The 19,487-nt window shown below is 33.2% G+C and overlaps 1 protein-coding gene across 4 annotated transcripts in view; it reads right to left on the minus strand.

Annotated features, from left to right (window-relative positions):
• The window catches only part of LOC136038136 (MAP kinase-activating death domain protein-like), a 219,319-nt gene that overhangs the window by 12,051 nt on the left and 187,781 nt on the right, over nt 1-19,487 (minus strand). For all 4 annotated transcript variants that reach the window (XM_065721193.1, XM_065721174.1, XM_065721183.1 and 1 more), the window contains 3 exons: nt 19,013-19,150; nt 14,135-14,176; nt 487-559 (listed from right to left, as the gene is read on the minus strand). In XM_065721193.1, coding sequence (XP_065577265.1) covers nt 487-559; nt 14,135-14,176; nt 19,013-19,150 — 253 coding nt within the window. The remainder of the gene's footprint in view (nt 1-486; nt 560-14,134; nt 14,177-19,012; nt 19,151-19,487) is intronic.

A 19,487-nucleotide genomic window follows, 5' to 3' on the forward strand; every position in this document is an offset into this window, starting at 1 on the left:
AGATATACCCCCTCCCTCTATACGTGACGACCCTGGATATATTTCTTAAAACAACTTCAAGGAATCTTTTTGTGCGACTTTCTTTTACCCAGTTGAACATCGCTTATATAACTTTGGCCCAAGAGCGACAAAAAAAAAATGTTCAGGTTTCTCAAAAACAAGAAACCTAAAATTGTTGGTAAAAAGGTTCCAGAAAATTGAAAACGAGATGCATAGTATTGACTAACAAAATGACACCAAAAGGAAGGAAACCTGAAATATCCAGCACAAATTTTAAAGAACGAAATTAGTATGACGCTTAAAAAAAAGAAAGAAAAATCAGGGAGCTTCAGAAGATCTCCAACAAAAAATAACTAAACAGCTGAAAATTAGTATTACGATGATGGACTAAAAACCTGCACAAACAGATGATGTAAAACAGCACCAATTGCCATCAGCATACATTTCTAGATAAACTTGATAAGACGTGATTAAATCGGTACTTACTGAATTCTTCAAGGACAAAGATTCCCCCTTTTTGTGTGAAACACTTCCTGATGTTTTCAAGTCGGACAAAAAACTAAAAAAAGTAGCTTTGCGTTAATATTATTTCATAAAGTAAAGTTTACATTAACTGTAATATTAGATAAAATTAGGTCACCAGTACTACAAAAGGGGCCATATGCGTTTGCTAGTATTTAATTAAATTAAAATTAAAGTGCTTTCTATAGCTTTCAGTAAATGGTGGCATCCCGCGAAAACTTTATTGAAGTGGACTTTTCAATTCTACACTGTGCTGTAGATTAAAATATAATGAAGTTTTCAGTAAACATAAATTGCGATCTTAGAAACACAGATTTCAAGGAAGAAAAACAAATATATTTAAAGTAATTTCAATTATACAACTATCTTGGTTCAAACAAACACGTTTTAGCTTAGAAATTTAAGAAAATAGTTCTTTTGTTAACAAAAAAACTTCTTCCACTATTTGCTGCAAAATGTAAATTTTATGGAGTAAATTTTAACAACTTTAATGGTAATAAAACGAGGATTCTGTCTATGTTTGTTTTCAAACAGTATTGTTTTTATTGGGGACTAACTTATCCTAATGACATCGCTTCCGTTCGCTGCTGAAAAATTACCTAATTACTTTTAATAAAAATGATAATTTTCGTTATCAACTAATGGGATCAGAAATACTTTTAATTATAAAATGTATTAAGTAGGCAACTTCTTTCATGAAAATGTTTTTTTTACGTATTTTGCCCCTATCCCAGATAAAATCATCAATATTTCAAGGCTTTATAATAAATTCTGTTTTATTCCAAATATCAAGTATAATACATTACGACAGCAAATTTCCAATACATTCCTTTGTTCTTTTAAAGGAGTGTTGTTTACAACGTAGAGTCTAAGTAAACTGCACGGGATTTTTTTTCATGCATACTTTTCTAAGACCATGTTGTAAAAATGACTTCTTAAAAGTTTATTTCATATGCCCTGGCGTCCGTCTAGTCCCGTGTTAAGATAGCAGCAATTGATTAGCTTACTAAGTTGAAATTTACTAAATATTTGACGTTTAACTTTAAATGCCAATGACATGAAAATAAAAAGCATTTTTCTAAGGTTGTTTTGAATTATGAAGTTTTTATGGCAGTACTCCATTTTCACCAATGTTGCCAAGTTGAACCATGAAACTAGTTTTCAACTAATTAAACTTTTAAAACTGTTAAGCAAAACTAATTATTTAAATTTTCAACGCTTTCCTTCCGTAGAATTTTAAACATTTACAAACTGTGATTCCCAAGGACAACTACATTTTCAAAGGAAAGGTACAATTTCCCAAGCTGTTTGGGGTCATATGTTTTTCCATATTTTTTTTTTCATTCACATTTCTTTTTTTTAATCTGGCGCCGGCTGCTAACAAAAACTACATAACTGCATATGGAGTTGTTTTTCATTAGAAAATGAATTTTTTATTTTTTTTCAGTTTTCATGCATATATATTGTGTACGTTTCACAACCAGCCGTAACGCATAATTAAGAGAAACTGTTAAGTTTAAAGGAATCAACCTCCGTTCTTGCATAGAAAAGCAGAATTTATCTTTATTTATTTCTATTTATATCAATGAACCCGATTGAATCTAAAAAAAAAGTTTGAACTTATCTAAAATTCATACAATCAGATTTCATTTCACTGTCCTTGGTTCTTCAACAATTAAAATTAAGAATCATCAAAATTACACAAGCTGCTAAATAATTTATAGTTACATACCTTAAAAATCTTATAGTAGGTTTAAAAATTCAAAATTTAAGTTATTTGGGCGTTGACACAGATTTCTTATAGCCAAAATGACATTAATTCTTATTTACCATTTTAGAATTTGTCCTAATACCTCCAACAAGAAGCATTTTATCTGCACTTAATAAATGTGCTTATAGGAGGGTCATATATCACACTGTCTAGATTTTCACTAATGTTTTATATGTTATCTTTATGTTTCTTTCTATTTTTTAAATAGTTCTTTTTTTTCAGGTTCTATGTTTTTTCCTGACTATTCTTATTTTTATACATACGTTAGACGTTGCTCCAACAAAGCTGTGTTAGGACGTATTCTAAGGTGGTAAAAGAAATAAAAGATTTCAATTATGTATACTTCTTAAATTATACTCCTTAAATTATACTCCTTTAATTATACTCCTTTAATTATACTTCTTAAATTATGTAAAATCTCTAAAGTAGAGCATTCAAAATTAAGATACTTCTCAAAAATTCGAAAAGTTAAGCTACATTTTAAAATCAAAGATAATTGCAATATTTATCCTAATTACGTGGAAGAATTATTTCCAAAGTATTGGTATTAACCTACAAATTTATATAAATATTCATTTATTATATAAATGTTATATTATATTGTATTGTATATTATATATATTATATTTCATATAAATATTACATTTGTAAATTTTCATTCTCAAATTTACATTTTGATATGTAAACATCAAAATTAAATTTTGATTGTTAAATCAAACTTACATAAACAGTCAAATGCAGAAAATACACGAAACATAAAAAAAATCAACACCATCCATTAATCTTTAGCCTACAGCAACACACAAAAGCAACAGAAAAAATAGCAGCCAATAAAGTCATTACGACAAATACTATTGGTGCAAAAAAAAAAGAAAAGAAAAACGACCAATCAAGGCTTTTGAGCTAATTCAACTGTCAAAACTACAATGAAAGAACAGTTACGAAGGTTATATTTTGCTTTATAGATGAAGGATGCGAGTTTACTTAGTGCACTTTGTGCTCTAGCCGCTGCGCTCTAGTCTGGTCAATGTGCTTTTGAATCGTGATTTTTGGCAATCCAGCTGGACCAATAAAAAGCCGGACGCTCTCAAAGAGGACGAGAAAGAAAATTCTTAAGGAGGGAGGAGCCTTATTGAGGGGATAATGCCCTGAAAAATCTGAGAGAGTAGAGACAGTATTAAGTAGTTTGGATTTTAGAATTACTTCTCTAGAGTATCATACTTTTTTGTTGCCCAAATGTACATATCTGTACACATATATTTGCTTTAGTTTGTTATTTCTTTCACTCGTGAAGCATAAAGAATAATGTTTTAAAGTTTAAAACAATTATAAAGCCTTTTTTATTTCAATTTGCTTTTTTATTGATTTTATTTTGTAATAAAGTTTAAAATTCAAACAATTTAGGTTTTAGTTTGGCTCTGTTTATGTTATTTCGAGTTTCGTTATTTAATTAATATTTTTACTCAGTTGTTTATAAACCTGTTTGACTATGGTTATAGCCGTGATTATTATATGTTTAGTGCCTTACTCTTAATGTGACAAGAACTGCCACTGGTTGGCATGACCATGTAAGGCGCTTGATAATCAGAGGTGCCATTGGGGGGGGAGGGTCAGGGGTGGGCAAATGCCCGCCCCAGATTTTCCAGGGGGGCCCAAGCTTCCACCACAATAATCCATTATGTCCAACATAATCCATTATGTCCAATTGATTTAAAATTACAGCATGCCTATTAACCAAAGAGCGTAATTACTTGACGACCCTTGGGGTAATTATGCTATTTGCTATTAATTATTCTAAACCTGTAAAGTAGGTAAGATACATAATACAATTCTCGAGTTCTGTCAAATGCCCATTTCCTAGATGATTACGCGACACGAAGTGAGTCGGGGGGGGGGCAAGATAAGGTTTATGCCCACCCCAAGATTTGGTCCAAATCGCGCCTCTGTTGATAATAAAATCGTTTGAGTTTGAAATTCATTAAACGATACATTAGACTAAACAGCAACACTGGCCAAATCTGTGGAATTAAGTTCGATACTGATTTGAAATAAATAAAAAAACTAGTTTTTTTAACTGAAAGTAAGGAGCGACATTAAAACTTAAAACGAACAGAAATTACTCCGTATATGAAATGTGTTGTCCCCTCCGCAGTCCCACGCTCTTTACGCTAAAGTTTGACTCTTTGCCACAATTCTACTTTTTAAAACAATTAAAAACTTTAGCGTAAAGAGCGTGGGACTGCGGAGGGGACAACACATTTCATATACGGAGTAATTTCTGTTCGTTTTAAGTTTTAATGTCGCTCCTTACTTTCAGTTAAAAAAACTAGATTTTTTATTTAATTTCTGAACGTTTTTGAATTAATGCATGTTTGATTTTGGCTCTCCGCAAATAAATTATTGAAATGAAATTAGTATATTAATTTTTTTGTGGCTAAATGGCTTTCTCTTAGTTTTGATCAGACGATTTTGAGAAATAAGGGGTGGGGAAGGAGGCCTAGCTGCCCTCCAATTTCGGTTACTTAAAAAGGCTACTAGAACTTTTAATATTCAACGACCGTTTTTATTAGTAAAAAATATACGTAACTTAAGAATTAACTTACGTAACAAACTTTTATATTCTTATATTTTTATTATGTGTACGAGGGGGTTTGTACCCTCGTTAATACCTCGCTCTTTACACTAAATCGTAAGTTTTGTCCCAATTCTTTAAGAATGACCCCTGAATCAAAAAGGCCGTAGAATAAATAGTTGAAATCACTAAAAATATTTTAGCATAAAGAGCGAGGTATTTATCTCCTCCTAAATACCTCGCTCTTTATGCTAAAGTATTTTTAGAACCCCTCATATGCGTAATAATCTCTGTTCGTTTTAAATTTCAATGCTATTCCTTACTTTCATTTGAAAAAACGTTTTCATGTTTATTTTTTCATTGTTTTTTTTTATAGTAATGCTAGAAAATCCTGCGCCCTTTTCATTGAATTTTTCTTCCCCCATGACATATTCCTCAAAGGAAAGATCCTCCCACAAAGCCCTCTCCCATCAACCCCACCCCCCAAACCAAAAAATCCCCGTGAAAACGTCTGTACACTTCCCAATAACCATTACTATATGTAAACACTGGTCAAAGTTTGTAACTTGCAGCCCCTCCCTCAGGGATTGTGGGGGAGTAAGTCATTCCCAAAGACATAGTTATTATGGTTTTCGACTATGCTGAACAAAATGGCTATCTTAAAATTTTAATCTGTTGACTTTTGGAAAAAATGAGCATGGGAGGGGGCCTATTTGCCCTCCAATTTTTTTGGTCACTTAAAAAGGGCACTAGAACTTTTCATTTCCGTTAGAATGAGCCCTCTCGCGACATTCTAGGACCACTTAGTCGATAAGATGACCCCTGGAAAAAAAAAACAAAAAAAAAAACAAACAAACAAATAAACACGCACCCGTGATTTGTCTTCTGGCAAAAAATACAAAATTCCACATTTTTTAGATAGGAGCTTGAAATTTTTGCTATAGAGTTCTCTGATATACCGAATGCGATAGTGTGATTTTCGTTAAGATTCTATGACTTTTAGGGGATGTTTCCCCCTTTTTTCCAAAATAGGGCAAATTTTCTCAGGCTCATAACTTTTGATGACAAAGACTAAATTAATTGAAACTTATATATTTAGAATCAGCGTAAAAATTCGATTCTTTTGATGTATCTTTTAGCATCAAAATTCCGTTTTTTAGAGTTTTGTTTACTATTGAGCCGGGTCGCCCCTTACTACAGTTCCTTACCACGACCTGTTTGAAAAGAAAATAATTCGGTATTTCGGGGCTTCTGAAATTATTACTCCTTTGCGGAAGTTAGGCTCAAAATTGAAAAAGGATTATATTTTTTTTCTGGGCCCCTTCCACCTCTTAGTTCGTTTATTTTCCCGTTAGTTTTCACCTGTTTTCTCTTTATAGTTGTGTTATCTCTTAGCAGTTCTTTCGTTAGTTGAGTTATGGTTGTGGTATATATGTTTTATCGCTCGTATAGTTGTGTTATTTTCAAATTATACTCCATAATAGAGAGGCTCCGAACACCCAGCATTGTATATTAAGCTCTTAATTTGACGTTTTTTTCTAACGTGACCAGATTCGTCCTGCGCCCTTTTCATTGAATTTTTTTCCCCCATGGCATATTTCTCCAAGGAAAGATCCTCCCACATAGCCCCCTCCCTCAACCCTACCCCCAAAACGAAAAAAAACCCCTGAAAACGTCTGTACACTTCCCAATAATCATTATTATATGTAAACACTGGTTGAAGTTTGTAACTTGCAACCCCTCCCCCAGGGACTGTGGGGGAGTAAGTCATCCCCAAAAACATAGTTATTATGATTTTCGACTATGCTAAGCAAAATGGCTATCTCAAAATTTTGATCCGTTGACTTTGGGAAAAAAATGAGCGTGGGAGGGGGCCTAGATGCCCTCCAATTTTTTTGGTCACTTAAAAAGGGCACTAGAACTTTTCATTTCCGTTAGAATAAGCCCTCTTACGACATTCTAGGACCACTTGGTCGATACGATGACCCCTGGAAAAAAAAAAAAAACAAAAAAAAAAACAAACAAATAAACACGCACCCGTGATTTGTCTTATGGCAAAAAATGCAAAATTCCACATTTTTGTAGATAGGAGCTTGAAACTTCTACGGTAGGGTTTTCTGATACGCTGAATCTGATGGTGTCATTTTCGTTAAGATCCTACGACTTTTAGGGGGTGTTTCCCCCTATTTTCCTAAATAAGGCAAATTTTCTCAGGCTCGTAACTTTTGATGGCTAAGACTAAACTTGATGAAACTTATATATTTAAAATTAGCATTAAAATGCGATTCTTTTGATGTAGCTATTGATATCAAAATTCAATTTTTTAGAGTTTTGGTTACTATTGAGCCGGATCGCTCCTTACTACAGTTCGTTACCACGAACTGTTTGATACCAGCGAGTTTCTAGCTCAGCAGCAACCAAACAAGTTCGTTTATCCCTTTACAACTAGTTAAATTACAGTCTTTAACCTGCTATTATTCAATTAACTTTTTTTATATTAACATAGGTTATGCATAAGAAAAGCTTTTTTATGTTGTTAATAAAATCCCACTAGAAGATAGTATTCTTTCTGTTGGGCCTTTACATTATTTTGCTCCAGTTTGATTGAAATCCTGAGCATTTGTGTTTTCACCACGTGAGTTGTTACAAACTTCTGCAAAACAATCTTAATAGTGAACGGTTTAAAGCCGAACTGGCCAGCTATGACAAAAACAAAGAAAAAAAGAAATCTCAAGAGGAAGAAAACAAACAAGACTACGGCCAGTAGCAGAAAAAGACAAACTAAAACGATGCAGATATTTCACTATATAAGACAAGACGTCTTCAACGCTAAAAACAAAGAAAAAATCCAAACTAATTTAAAACCAAATGAAATCTAAAACCGAAAAAGAATTATAAAAAAAATACAATAATTGCTACTCTGGGGAAAGATTGCTAATCTTTCAATAACAGAGATACAGGTAATTTACATATTGATGTCATTTATAACCTTCTTCTGAAAAGTGAACCATTAGCTAATGCGGGTAATAAAGTTTTATAAAATCACCAGGGTACTAGATCAAACAGTTCGTGGTAACGAACTGTAGTAAGGAGCGACCCGGCTCAATAGTAACCAAAACTCTAAAAAATGGAATTTTGATACCAATACCTACATCAAAAGAATCGCATTTTAATAATGATTTTAAATATATAAGTTTCATCAAGTTTAGTCTTACCGTTCAAAAGTTACGAGCCTGAGAAAATTTGCGTTGTTTTAGAAAACAGGGGGAAACGCCCCCTAGAAGTCATAGAATCTTAACGAAAATCACACATTCATATTCAGCGTATAAGAAAACCCTACTGTAGAAGTTTCAAGCTCCTATCTACAAAAATGTGGAATTTTGTATTTTTTGACAGAAGGCAGATCACGGATGCGTGTTTATTTGTTTTTTTGTTTTGTTTTTTTTTCCAGGGGTGATCGTATCGACCCAGGTGTCCTAGAATGTTGCAAGAGGGCTCATTCTAACGGAAATGAAAAGTTCTTGTGCCCTTTTTAAGCGACCAAAAAAATTGGAGGGCACCTAGGCCCCCTCCCACGCTAATTATTTTACCAAAGTCAACTGATCAAAATTCTGAGATAGCCATTTTATTCAGCGTAGTCGAAAAACTTTATAACTATGTCTTTGGGGACGACTTACTCCCCCACAGTCCCCGTGGGAGGGGCAACAAGTTACAAGTTACAAGCCCTTTTGGGCTTGTGATAGTCGCTTTGTTGAAATAAATATTATCTTATCTTATCTCACAAACTTTGACCTGTGCTTACACATAGTAATGGTTATTGGGAAGTGTACAGGTGTTTTCAGGAGGATTTTTTTGGTTGGGGGGAGGGGTTGAGAAGAGGGGGATATGCTGGGGGAACTTTCCATCGATAATTTGTCATGGGGGAAGAAAATCTCCATGAAAGGAGCGCGGGATTTACTAGCATTATTTAAAAAAACAATGAAAAAATAAATATGAAAAAGTTCTTTCAGCTGGAAGTAAGGAACAGCATTAAAACTTAAAACAAACAGAAATTTTACCCATATGAGGCGCTCACCTCCTCCTAATACCTCGCTCTTTACGCTAAAGCATTTTTAGTAATTTCAACTATTTATTCTACGGCTATTGTGATTCTGGGGTCATTCTTAATGAATTGGGACAAAATTTAAGCTTTAGTGTAAAGAGCGAGGATCTGACAAGGGGGCGAACCCCCTCATATATGTAAAAAAAATATGAGAATACAAAAGTTCTTTACGTAAGCTAATTTATAAGATACGTAAATCTTTTACTAATAAAAATATTCGTGAAAAATTAAAAGTTCTAGTTGTCTTTTTAATTAACCAAAAAATCGGAGGGCATCTAGGCTTCCTCCCCCGCTCTTTTTTTTCTCAAAATCATTCGATCGAAATTATGAGAAAGCCATTTAGCCAAAAAAAAAAAAAAAAATGCAAATTTAGTTTTAATTATTCCTCTGCGGAGAGCCAAAATCAAAACATGCATTGATTCAAAAACGTTCAGAAATTAAATAAGAAAAAACAAGTTTTTTAACTGCAAGGAAGGAGCGACATTAAAACTTAAAACGAACAGAAATTACTTCGTTTATGAAAGAGGCTGCTTCCTCATCAACGCCCGGCTCTTTACGCTAAAGTTTTTTACTGTTTTAAAAAGAAAAATTGAGAGAAAGAGTCAAACTTTAGCGTAAAGAGCGGGGCGTTGATGAGGAAGCAGCCTCTTTCATATACGAAGTAATTTCTGTTCGTTTTAGGTTTTAATGTCGCTCCTTACTTTCAGTTAAAAAAACTTGTTTTTTTTATTTAATTAAATACAAGACCTAGGAGAATTGCAGTTGTAAAAGCAAGCAAGAGAATTATTTCGGAACTAAATAATTAATTTCATTTTACTTTATTTTTATCCAGTCGCTTGAGTTATTTCATTGAAGTAACTCTATTTTGATTCTGAGGTGCTCCATCACAGTAGGAACAACTGTATATTGTTTTTTTTTTCATTTTTTGGTTTAAGATTACTTTGGATTTTTTCATTGTTTTTAACATTGAACATATTTTGTTCTATACAGCGATTAAATAAAAAAAAAGTTTTTTTTAACTGAAAGTAAGGAGCGACATTAAAACTTAAAACGAACAGAAATTACTCCGTATATGAAAGGGGTTTTCCCTCTTCAAGCCCCGCTGTTTATGCAAAAGTTCGACCCTTTCTCTCAACTCTACTTTATATAATAGTAAAAATCTTTAGCATAAATAGCAGGGCGTTGAGGAGGGAACATCCGCTTTCATATACAGAGTAATTACTGTTCGTTTTAAGTTTTGTTGTCGCTCCTTACTTTCAGTTAAAAACAAATTATTTAATTTCTTAACGTTTTTAAATTATTGCATGTTTTGATTTTGTCTCTCCAGACATGCATAATTAAAAGGAAATTTGCATTTTTTTTTTGGTTAAATGACTTTCTCATAGTTTTGATCAGACAATTTGAGATAAAGGAACTGGGGGAGGAGGCCTAGTCAACCTCCAATTGTTTGGTTACTTAAAAAGGCAATTAGAACTTTAAATTTTTTACGAAAATTTTTATCAGTAAAAATATATGTAACTTACAAATTAACTTATGTAAAGAACTTCTATATTCGTATATTTTTGTTACGTATATGAGGGGGTTTGCCCCCTCGTCAATACCTTGCTCTTTACGCTAAAGCTTAGATTTTGTCCCAAATCCTTAAGAATGACCCCTGAATCACAAAGGCCGTAGAATAAACAGTTGAAATTACTAAAAATACTTTGGCTTGAAGAGCGAGGTATTAGGAGGAGGTGAGCCCCTCATATACGTAACAATTTCTGTTCGTTTTAATTTTTAATGCTGCTCCTTACTTTCAGTTGAAAAAGCTTTTTCATATTTATTTTTTCATCGTTTTTTTGCGCCCCCTTCATGAGAATTCTCTTCCCCCCTGACAAATTCCTCCATGGAAAATTCACCCCACATAACCCCCTCCAATCAACCCTCCCCCACCCAACCAAAAAAATCCCCTGAAAACGTCTGTACACTTCCCAATAACCATTACTATATGTAAACACTGGTCAATGTTTGTAACTTGCAGCCCCTCCCACGGGGATTGTGAGGGAGTAAGTCGTCCCCAAAGACATAGTTATTAGGTTTTTCGACTATGCTGAATAAAATGGCTATCTCAGAATTTGGATCCGTTAACTTTGAGAAAAAACAATGAGTGTGGGAGGGGCCTAGGTGCCCTCCAATTTTTCGGTCACTTAAAAAGAGCACTAGAACTTTTAATTTCTGTTAGAATGAGCCCTCTCTTGATATTCTAGGACCACTGGGTCGATACGACCACCCCTAGGAAACAAAAAAAATCAACATACAAACAAATAAACATGCATCCGTGATCTGTCTTGTGGCAAAAAACACAAAATTCCACATTTTTGTAGATAGGAGCTTGAAACTTCTACTGTAGGGTTCTCTGATACGCTGAATCTGATGGTATGATTCTATGACTTTTAAGGGGCGTTTCCCCCTATTTTATAAAATAAGGCAAATTTTCTCAGGCCCTTAGCTTTTGATGGGTAAAACTAAAATTGATGAAACTTATATATTTAAAATTAGCATTAAAATGAGACTCTTTTGATGTAACTATTGGTATAAAAATTCCGTTTTTTAGAGTTCCGGTTACTATTGAGCCGGGTCGCTCCTTACTACAGTTCCTTACCACGAACTGTTTGACTTTAGTTTGATTTTAGTCGCGTCGTTTTAGTTTGTCTTGTTCTTCTACTGGCCGTAGTCCCACTTTTTTCCTCTTCTTGAGATTTATTTTTCTCTTTGTTTTTAATTTTAATAATTTTTCTGACCTTTTTTTAATCTTTCTTTCTTTTTCGAACGAAACTATTACTAGTATGGCATGTATTAGCCTACTACATAGTCTTCAATCTTTATCTTTTTTCTCTGCTTTATTTCATTGCAACAAGCTTATAGATATAAAGCTAAGATTTTCGGAATTTATTAGTTTATTTCATCCATTGCCTTTATAAATATTTTACTCATCTGTTATATATTTCTGTATTTTATTTTATTTTCTAATAGTACTAAGGCTCATTTCAATGATGCTTCGGCTGAATGACAGATTGTCCAAAAGATAAACTTGCTTTATTATTTTCCATACCAAAATTGGGTTTCCATCCATCAGACATGAAGAGTAAGATTTAATCTATATGATTGAAGACATGGGTTGAGCCCGTTGCCCTTCGTACTTGGTGGATGCACAGCCAATTTTAGCACAGAAAAATAAAAAAGCAAATTGTGTGTTTTGTTTTGGGGATCCATCAGTCATCCGAAGCATCAAAGAAGTGTGCCTTATTGCTATTTGAAAATAAAATGAAAATGTAGGAAAAAACAATTAGCAGATAGAAGTTTTGTTGTATTTTCTTAAGATCGAATTAATAAGAGGGACTTAGAGCAACATGATTGGGGACATAGGTTGGGAGTATTGCCCTTCGTCCTTGGCGAATTAAAAGCCAATTATTGGACAATTACACAACTTCCCAATTATTGGGAAGTTGTGTCTGTTGGACAATCGATAAGTCACCCAAAGTTTCGTAAAATTGGCTATAATTTTAACTAGCTGCAATTTACCGACCCTTTTCCACTAGAATGTTTCCAGGAAAGAATGTTTCCACTTAGAGAAATAGTACCAATTCTAAGATCTTTTCTGGATGATTAAACTCCGTAGCAAGCTGGTAGAGGTAGATAGAAAAATTTTTCCTGGACATCGGTCCATCTGGACACTGGTACACATGAAAAATCACCTTTAATTGTGCTATGCCGAATTATATGATTTATTCACCAGTTTATATTTTAATACCCCTTTTTTAACGTACACATTTATGTAAACTATTACGAATAGTATAATAACGATCACCATAAAACAGAGCTATGCCAAAAAAAAAATAATACATTTTCGTATTTATTTATTAATTACGAAATTATTGAATTAAATGTAATTTCAGTTAAATATGAATTAAAAACTAAAAAAAGATACATTTTGTTTTGATACGAGCCATTTAGTCTACTTGAGAAGTCTACATAATGCCATTCAACTCAACGTGACTTTTACCTCAAGTAAGTAAAAAATTGTAGTGTTTTGAACGGTTTATTTTAAACCACCAGAGCAAAGCTTCTATGATAAGAAACAACAAAACTAATTTTTGTTTTAATGTCCGTTATACTATAGGAATCTTTTGTTACCCTTCAATATTACAATACCAATCGGATTAGGGATTTTTACCCTTGAAAACCAAGAAGTAAATTTCTGTTTCACAAAACGACTAATTTTAGACTACTATAATAAAAATCTCCAAGATAAGCCAGAAGAACAAAAAATTCAGCTTTAACATCGACAATTCAATCAGAGGCGTACACAGAGGAGGTGGGAGGATCCGGGTCTTTCTCCCTCTGAAAACAAAATTTTAACGGCTTTCTGGGCACTTCATATTAAACTTTGTTTTATTATTGCCCACCCCCCAAAAAAACTCTATGTACTTGCCTGAATTGGAAGGCCAGATTTTCTTAAATATCGCTCAAAATTATAATACAGTGCCGTTTAAGTTTGAATCTTACTTAAAAAACAAAACTAGAAAATCTTATTACATTTTGCTTATTGGAATGACTCATTTTAGACCATTAGAGCAAAAAGTTCACACTAAGAAAGAAGAAAAGAGAGTTAGTCATGCAAGGTAAGAACATGCATCAAGCTAGGTATGAAACTTTGGAGATGGTCAAACAAAAGGGATATCAAGTGGGGTGCCGCGAAAGACACTGTGACAGTTAACCAAAGACCTTCCCCCATCTGACAAGGGGGTCACAAAAGAACTACAATTAGCTATAGAAGATACAAACTATAGCAATGAATAAATTTACCTCATAATCCTAATGATCCAACAGGAAGACAACCGGAAAAAAAGAAAAAAATTGTTTCAGTTTATATTTCTTTAAAAAAAATGTGGTTTAAGACCACAATACGTGGCAAGGACCACCTCGAAAGCTCCTTCGATTTTTAGAAGATGAATAAAACACTTAAATTTATAAGTTATTTGAAAAACGCATGCAAAATACAAAATTAAAAAAAAACTTTTATTGCTTGAGAAATATAGCTAGAAAAAGTAGAAAAAATGAAGGAATTTTGAGAAGGTCCTTGAGAGAAAGAAAGACATAAAAGTGCAGAACATAGAAAAAGAATTACCTTACTGTCGACGAACAGCAAACCAACTCCCTCCAGACAAACCTGGAACAAAAAAGATCGATAAAAAAGGAGAATACGTGTCAATTTGTATGACCAAGAAGGAGATATGGAGTAGGATGATCAGCCTAGATTTTAGAACTAGGAAGCTTTATAAAATATGAGTAAAAATGAAATTCCTTAGGAGAATCTAAAAAGATTCTCCTGAGGTCTTGCCTCCCCTACCCTATCGTTAAAAAGAATTCTTTACCTTTGACCATCATTAGGTAGAACTATAGAAAAAACCTATTCTGCATGAGGTAGGTTCTTCATTAGGTTAAAACCAGTTCTACCATTAGGTAGAACTATAGATAGAACCTGTTCTCAATAGAAAGAGCAGTTGAGTGTCTTGAGGATAGTTAAGCTAAGATTGGCTTTGCTATTGAACCATCGAAAACTAAGTTTAAGATTGTCCCTTAAAACACCCTTGATCGCTATAACTAGATCTGATTCTAGAAAAGAAACTCGGTAAAACAAATGGTCTTCTGGCAAAAATTAAAAAGCAGTTTGACAAATATAAGTTACGCTGAATACGCTGTTTGACAGATACGCTGAATCTGACGGTGTGATTTTCGTTAAGATCGTATGACCTTTAGGGGGTATTTCCCCCTATTTTCTAAAATGAGGCAAATTTTCTCAGGCTCGTAACTTTTGACGGTATGACTAATCTTGATGAAACTTATATATTTAAAATTAGCATTAAAATGTGATTATTTTGATGTAACTATTGGCATCAAAATTCCATTTTTTAGAGTTTTGGTTATTATTGAGCCGGGTCGCTCCTTACTACAGTTCGTTACCACGAACTGTTTGATTTATAAAATATATATATATATATATATATATATATATATATATATATATATATATATATATATATATATATATATATATATATATATATATATATAAATATATATATATATATATATATATATATATATATATATATATATATATATATATATATATATATATATATATATATCATGAAAAGAGAAATCACCAATGCAACAGAACAAACACATAAAAAAAAAAGAAAAAAAAAAAAAAAAAAAAAAAGAGGCAGAAGGAGAAAAGGAAGACTGTTTTCCTAAATTAGTGATTAATATAGACCAGCACTTGAATGAGGCCTTAACCCTACTCATCCATACAATCACATAGGTCAAACAGCATAGCCATACACAATCAACCATAAAGAATAATCCATGGACAGGCAGTCATGTCGTCAATAAGTATAAGTCGTCATTTACCAAACAATAGAAAAAATAATAAAGACAAATAATTCAGAGGCAACAACCCAACACAAGGGCTCATCAGGAGAATACACTGGCCTATAGGGTTTCGCCACTTTAAATTCTCTACCCCAACAAAATGGCAACTGCCTCCTTATTAATTACAGCAGATTAGTAGATACAGTATCCTATTCTCAAGGACAGTCAGTTGAAAAGTGGACTGAATTTGTGATTTTCTTCCACCATTCTAACTGAAAATTGTTAGCAATAATTTATACATCTTTCTTTCTTTCTTTTCTTCGTATTTTTGTTGTTTTTATTTGCAGGGTCTTTGTAATGCTGTATCACCTGATTTGGGGTGATTAATGGCGATTATTGGCATCAGGTTGTTTTTTTCGTTTTCATTGTTTCATTTTTTTTCCTGTTCGGACAATAGAACCCACTAGGGGGGGGGGGGGGTAATTCTGTAACGCTTTACCTATCATTTGCGTATCTGCAAGTTTAACGAAAATAGTCTCAAATAATTGTTAGCAGAAGTTTAAGTCTACAACAGCTCGGAACGTTGCCAGGAAAATCTGTTGACAATTTTTATTACAGTTTTTTTACATACAAAATAATCCAAAAAATTAAAAATTCCTAATTTCTCCACTAAAAAAACAACTAAGGACATGTTTTGAACTTTACAGTTGTTTTTTAGATGGATTTTGTAGTTTTGCTGTATCAAACCCTGGTGTACATTTTCCGTACTAAGTATTAAATTCCTGCTCAAATATTACGTTTCCACTAAACATTAACAGAAAAGTGTCTTAGATAAAACTATTTTTCCATGAACTGGCAGAAAATTACAAGTAATAATTGGGAGAATTGATGAGGGCCTCAGATCAGGATGCAGGGGAAAGGGGCAATTGCCCACTCCCCTTGTATTTGAAAAATACCCGGCCACTGTCACAGTGCCGAAAAGTTAATTTATTACTGTAACATAAAATAACTACTGTAACACAACATAAATAATGTAGCGTAAATTTAATCAAACAGTTCGTGGTAACGAACTGTAGTAAGGAGCACCCGGCTCAATAGTAAACGAAACTCTAAAAAACGGAATTTCGATGCTAAAAGATATATCAAAAGAATTGGATTTTTATGCTGATTTTAAATATATAAGTTTCATCAAATTTAGTCTTTAAAATCAAAAGTTACGAGCCTGAGAAAATTTGCCTTATTTTGGAAAATAGGGGGTAACACTCCCTAAAAGTCATAGGAAATCGCACCATCACATTCAGCGTATCAGAGAACTCTATAGCAAAAATTTCAAGGTCCAATCTACAAAAATGTGGAATTTCGTATTTTTTGCCAGAAGACAAATCACGGGTGCGTGTTTATTTGTTTTTTGTTTTTTTGTTTTTTTTTCAGGGGTCATCGTATCGACCAAGTGGTCCTAGAGTGTTGCAAGAGGGCTCATTCTAACGGAAATGAAAAGTTCTAGTGCCCTTTTTAAGTGACCAAAAAATTGGAGGGCACCTAGGCCCCCTCCCACGCTCAGTTTTTTCCCAAAGTCAACGGATCAAAATTTTGAGATAGCCATTTTGTTCCGCATAGTCGAAAACCATAATAACTATGTCTTTGGAGATGACTTACCCCCCACAATCCCTGGGGTAGGGGTTGCAAGTTACAAACTTTGGCCAATGTTTACATACAGTAATGGTTACTGGGAAGTGTACCGACGTTATCAGGGGGATTTTTTTGGTTTGGGTGTGGGGTTCAGGAGAGGAGTCTATATGGGAAGATCTTTCCTTGGAGGAATATTTCATGGGAGAAGAGAAATTCAATGAAAAGGGCGTAGGACTTTCTAGCATTACTATAAAAAAAAACAAAAAAAAACAATGAAAATATAAATATGAAAAAGTTTTTTCAATTGAAAGTAACGAAAAGCATTAAAAATTAAAACGAACAGAGATCATTACGCATATGAGGGGTTCTAAAAATACTTTAGCATAAAGAGCGAGGTATTTAGGAGGAGATAAATACTTCGCTCTTTATGCTAAAAAATTTTTAAGTAATTTCAACTATTTATTCTACGGCCTTTCTGATACAGGGGTCATTCTTAAAGAATTGGGACAAAACAAGATTTAGTGTGAAGAGCAAGAAATTAACGAGGGGACCAATCCCCTCATATATATAATCAAAAATATAAGAATATAAAAGTTTGTTACGTAAGTTAATTCTCAACTTACGTATTTTTTTTACTAATAAAAACGTTCGTTAAAAATTAAAAGATCTAGTTGCCTTTTTAAGTAACCGAAAAATTGGAGGGTAACTAGGCCTCCTTCCCTACCCTCTCATTTCTCAAAATCGTCTGATCAAAACTAAGAGAAAGCCATTTAGCCAAAAAAAGAATTAATATGCAAATTTCATTTTAATAATTTATGTACGGAGAGCCAAAATCAGACATGCATTAATTCAAAAACTTTCAGAAATTAAATAAAAAAACAGTTTTTTGAAATGAAAGTAAGGAGCAGCGACATTAAAACTTAAAACGAACAGAAATTACTCCGTATATGAAAGGGTTTTTCCTCCTCGACGCCCCGGTCCTTGCGCTAAAGTTTGGTTCTTTCTCGCAACTCTACTTTTTAAAACAATAAAAAACTTTAGCGTAAGGAGCGGGGCGTCGAGGACGAAAAACCCCTTTCATATACGGAATAATTTCTGTTCGTTTTAAGTTTTAATGTCGCTCCTTACTTTCATTTCAAAAAACTTGTTTTTTTATATTTAATCTGCAAAAGAGATGATACCCTTTTTTCTATAAGGAAAAAAAGTTTTTTTTCGGGAAGCACAATCATCAAGTGTCAATATTATCACCTGCACGAGCATAAATTTTTAGTAGCGTTGGACAGAATACAAGAGTTCTAGAGCACCTCAAGGTGCATGGAAATGGGCCGAAAAACATTTGTCTCTGATCTGTTCTAACGTTGTAACCTTCACGCCTTGGGCCAAGAGGAACCTAATAAACAAACAAAGATGTTCCAGGGACAATTCCCCCTAAAAAAAGACCCAGCAACTTTTTTCTGATCAACTCAAAATTTATTTACTTAAGTCCTTAGGTTAGCAGAATCTCAATGTTCAACAAAAAAAAATTAGTTCCCCTAAATGGGGGAATATTATGGGCCAGGGAAAGGCCAAACCTTTTTTTTATCATGACTCCACATTAAAGGGATGTTTGTAGATAATACTGAGTTCTAGTGTCCTTTTTAAGGGCTGAAAGTTCTAAAGTCTCAGCAATTTTTACAGAAAAAGATAGCTTCAAAATTAAGCACCAATACTATTCGGAGGCAATTTTGCCAAACCAAATAAATCTATGGCAAATGGAGCGTATAGCCAATTATGTCTACTTTTCCTTCTGTTTAATAAATTTTACCTCAAAATTTTGTTGTATAAATATTTCTTAGTTCCAGTGTTAAAAACAAAGATTAAATAACCAAAATAATATGATTATCTTCGCTTAATGGTTAATAATTAAGCATTTCTAATGAGCTGAAAATGCAACAAACAGGAACAAATTCTTCACTTAGATTATATAAAATAAAAATTGTGGCAGAACTTAAGGGGCTACCTGGAGGAGTCCACCTTCACCCGTTCTTAGATCTTGCACCGGGAATTCTCCACCCAATTCAGCTCCAGGACGAGACCCGGCTCCTCTAGCCGCTGCTCTCTCCATGGCTTCCTGTATGGACTGGTACAACAATTTACACTAGAAGTAAAATATTTATTCTACAAAATACGATAAACGAAAAATATATTTTAGTACATTCAAACTAGTAGAGAGGATTAAATATGAATTTATTGGTATGTTACTATTAGCGTAATAAAAATGTTTTACTTTAAACAAGTACATAAATACTTGTTTTCTTGATATAAACACAAGCAAATTATTATCAAATAGGAAATAAGACATTTCCTGTGTATGACATAATCAAATAAAACTTAAAAGCGAAAAAAAAAACGAAACTTAACTCTAGAGTCGGTATTCAGTGTTAATTTGGTAAAACAGAGTAAACGTTTAATAGCAGTTAAACATAATTTATGTA

This window comes from Artemia franciscana, chromosome 2 (genome assembly GCF_032884065.1).
Source record: "Artemia franciscana chromosome 2, ASM3288406v1, whole genome shotgun sequence".
Classification (NCBI taxonomy): Eukaryota; Metazoa; Arthropoda; class Branchiopoda; order Anostraca; family Artemiidae; genus Artemia; species Artemia franciscana.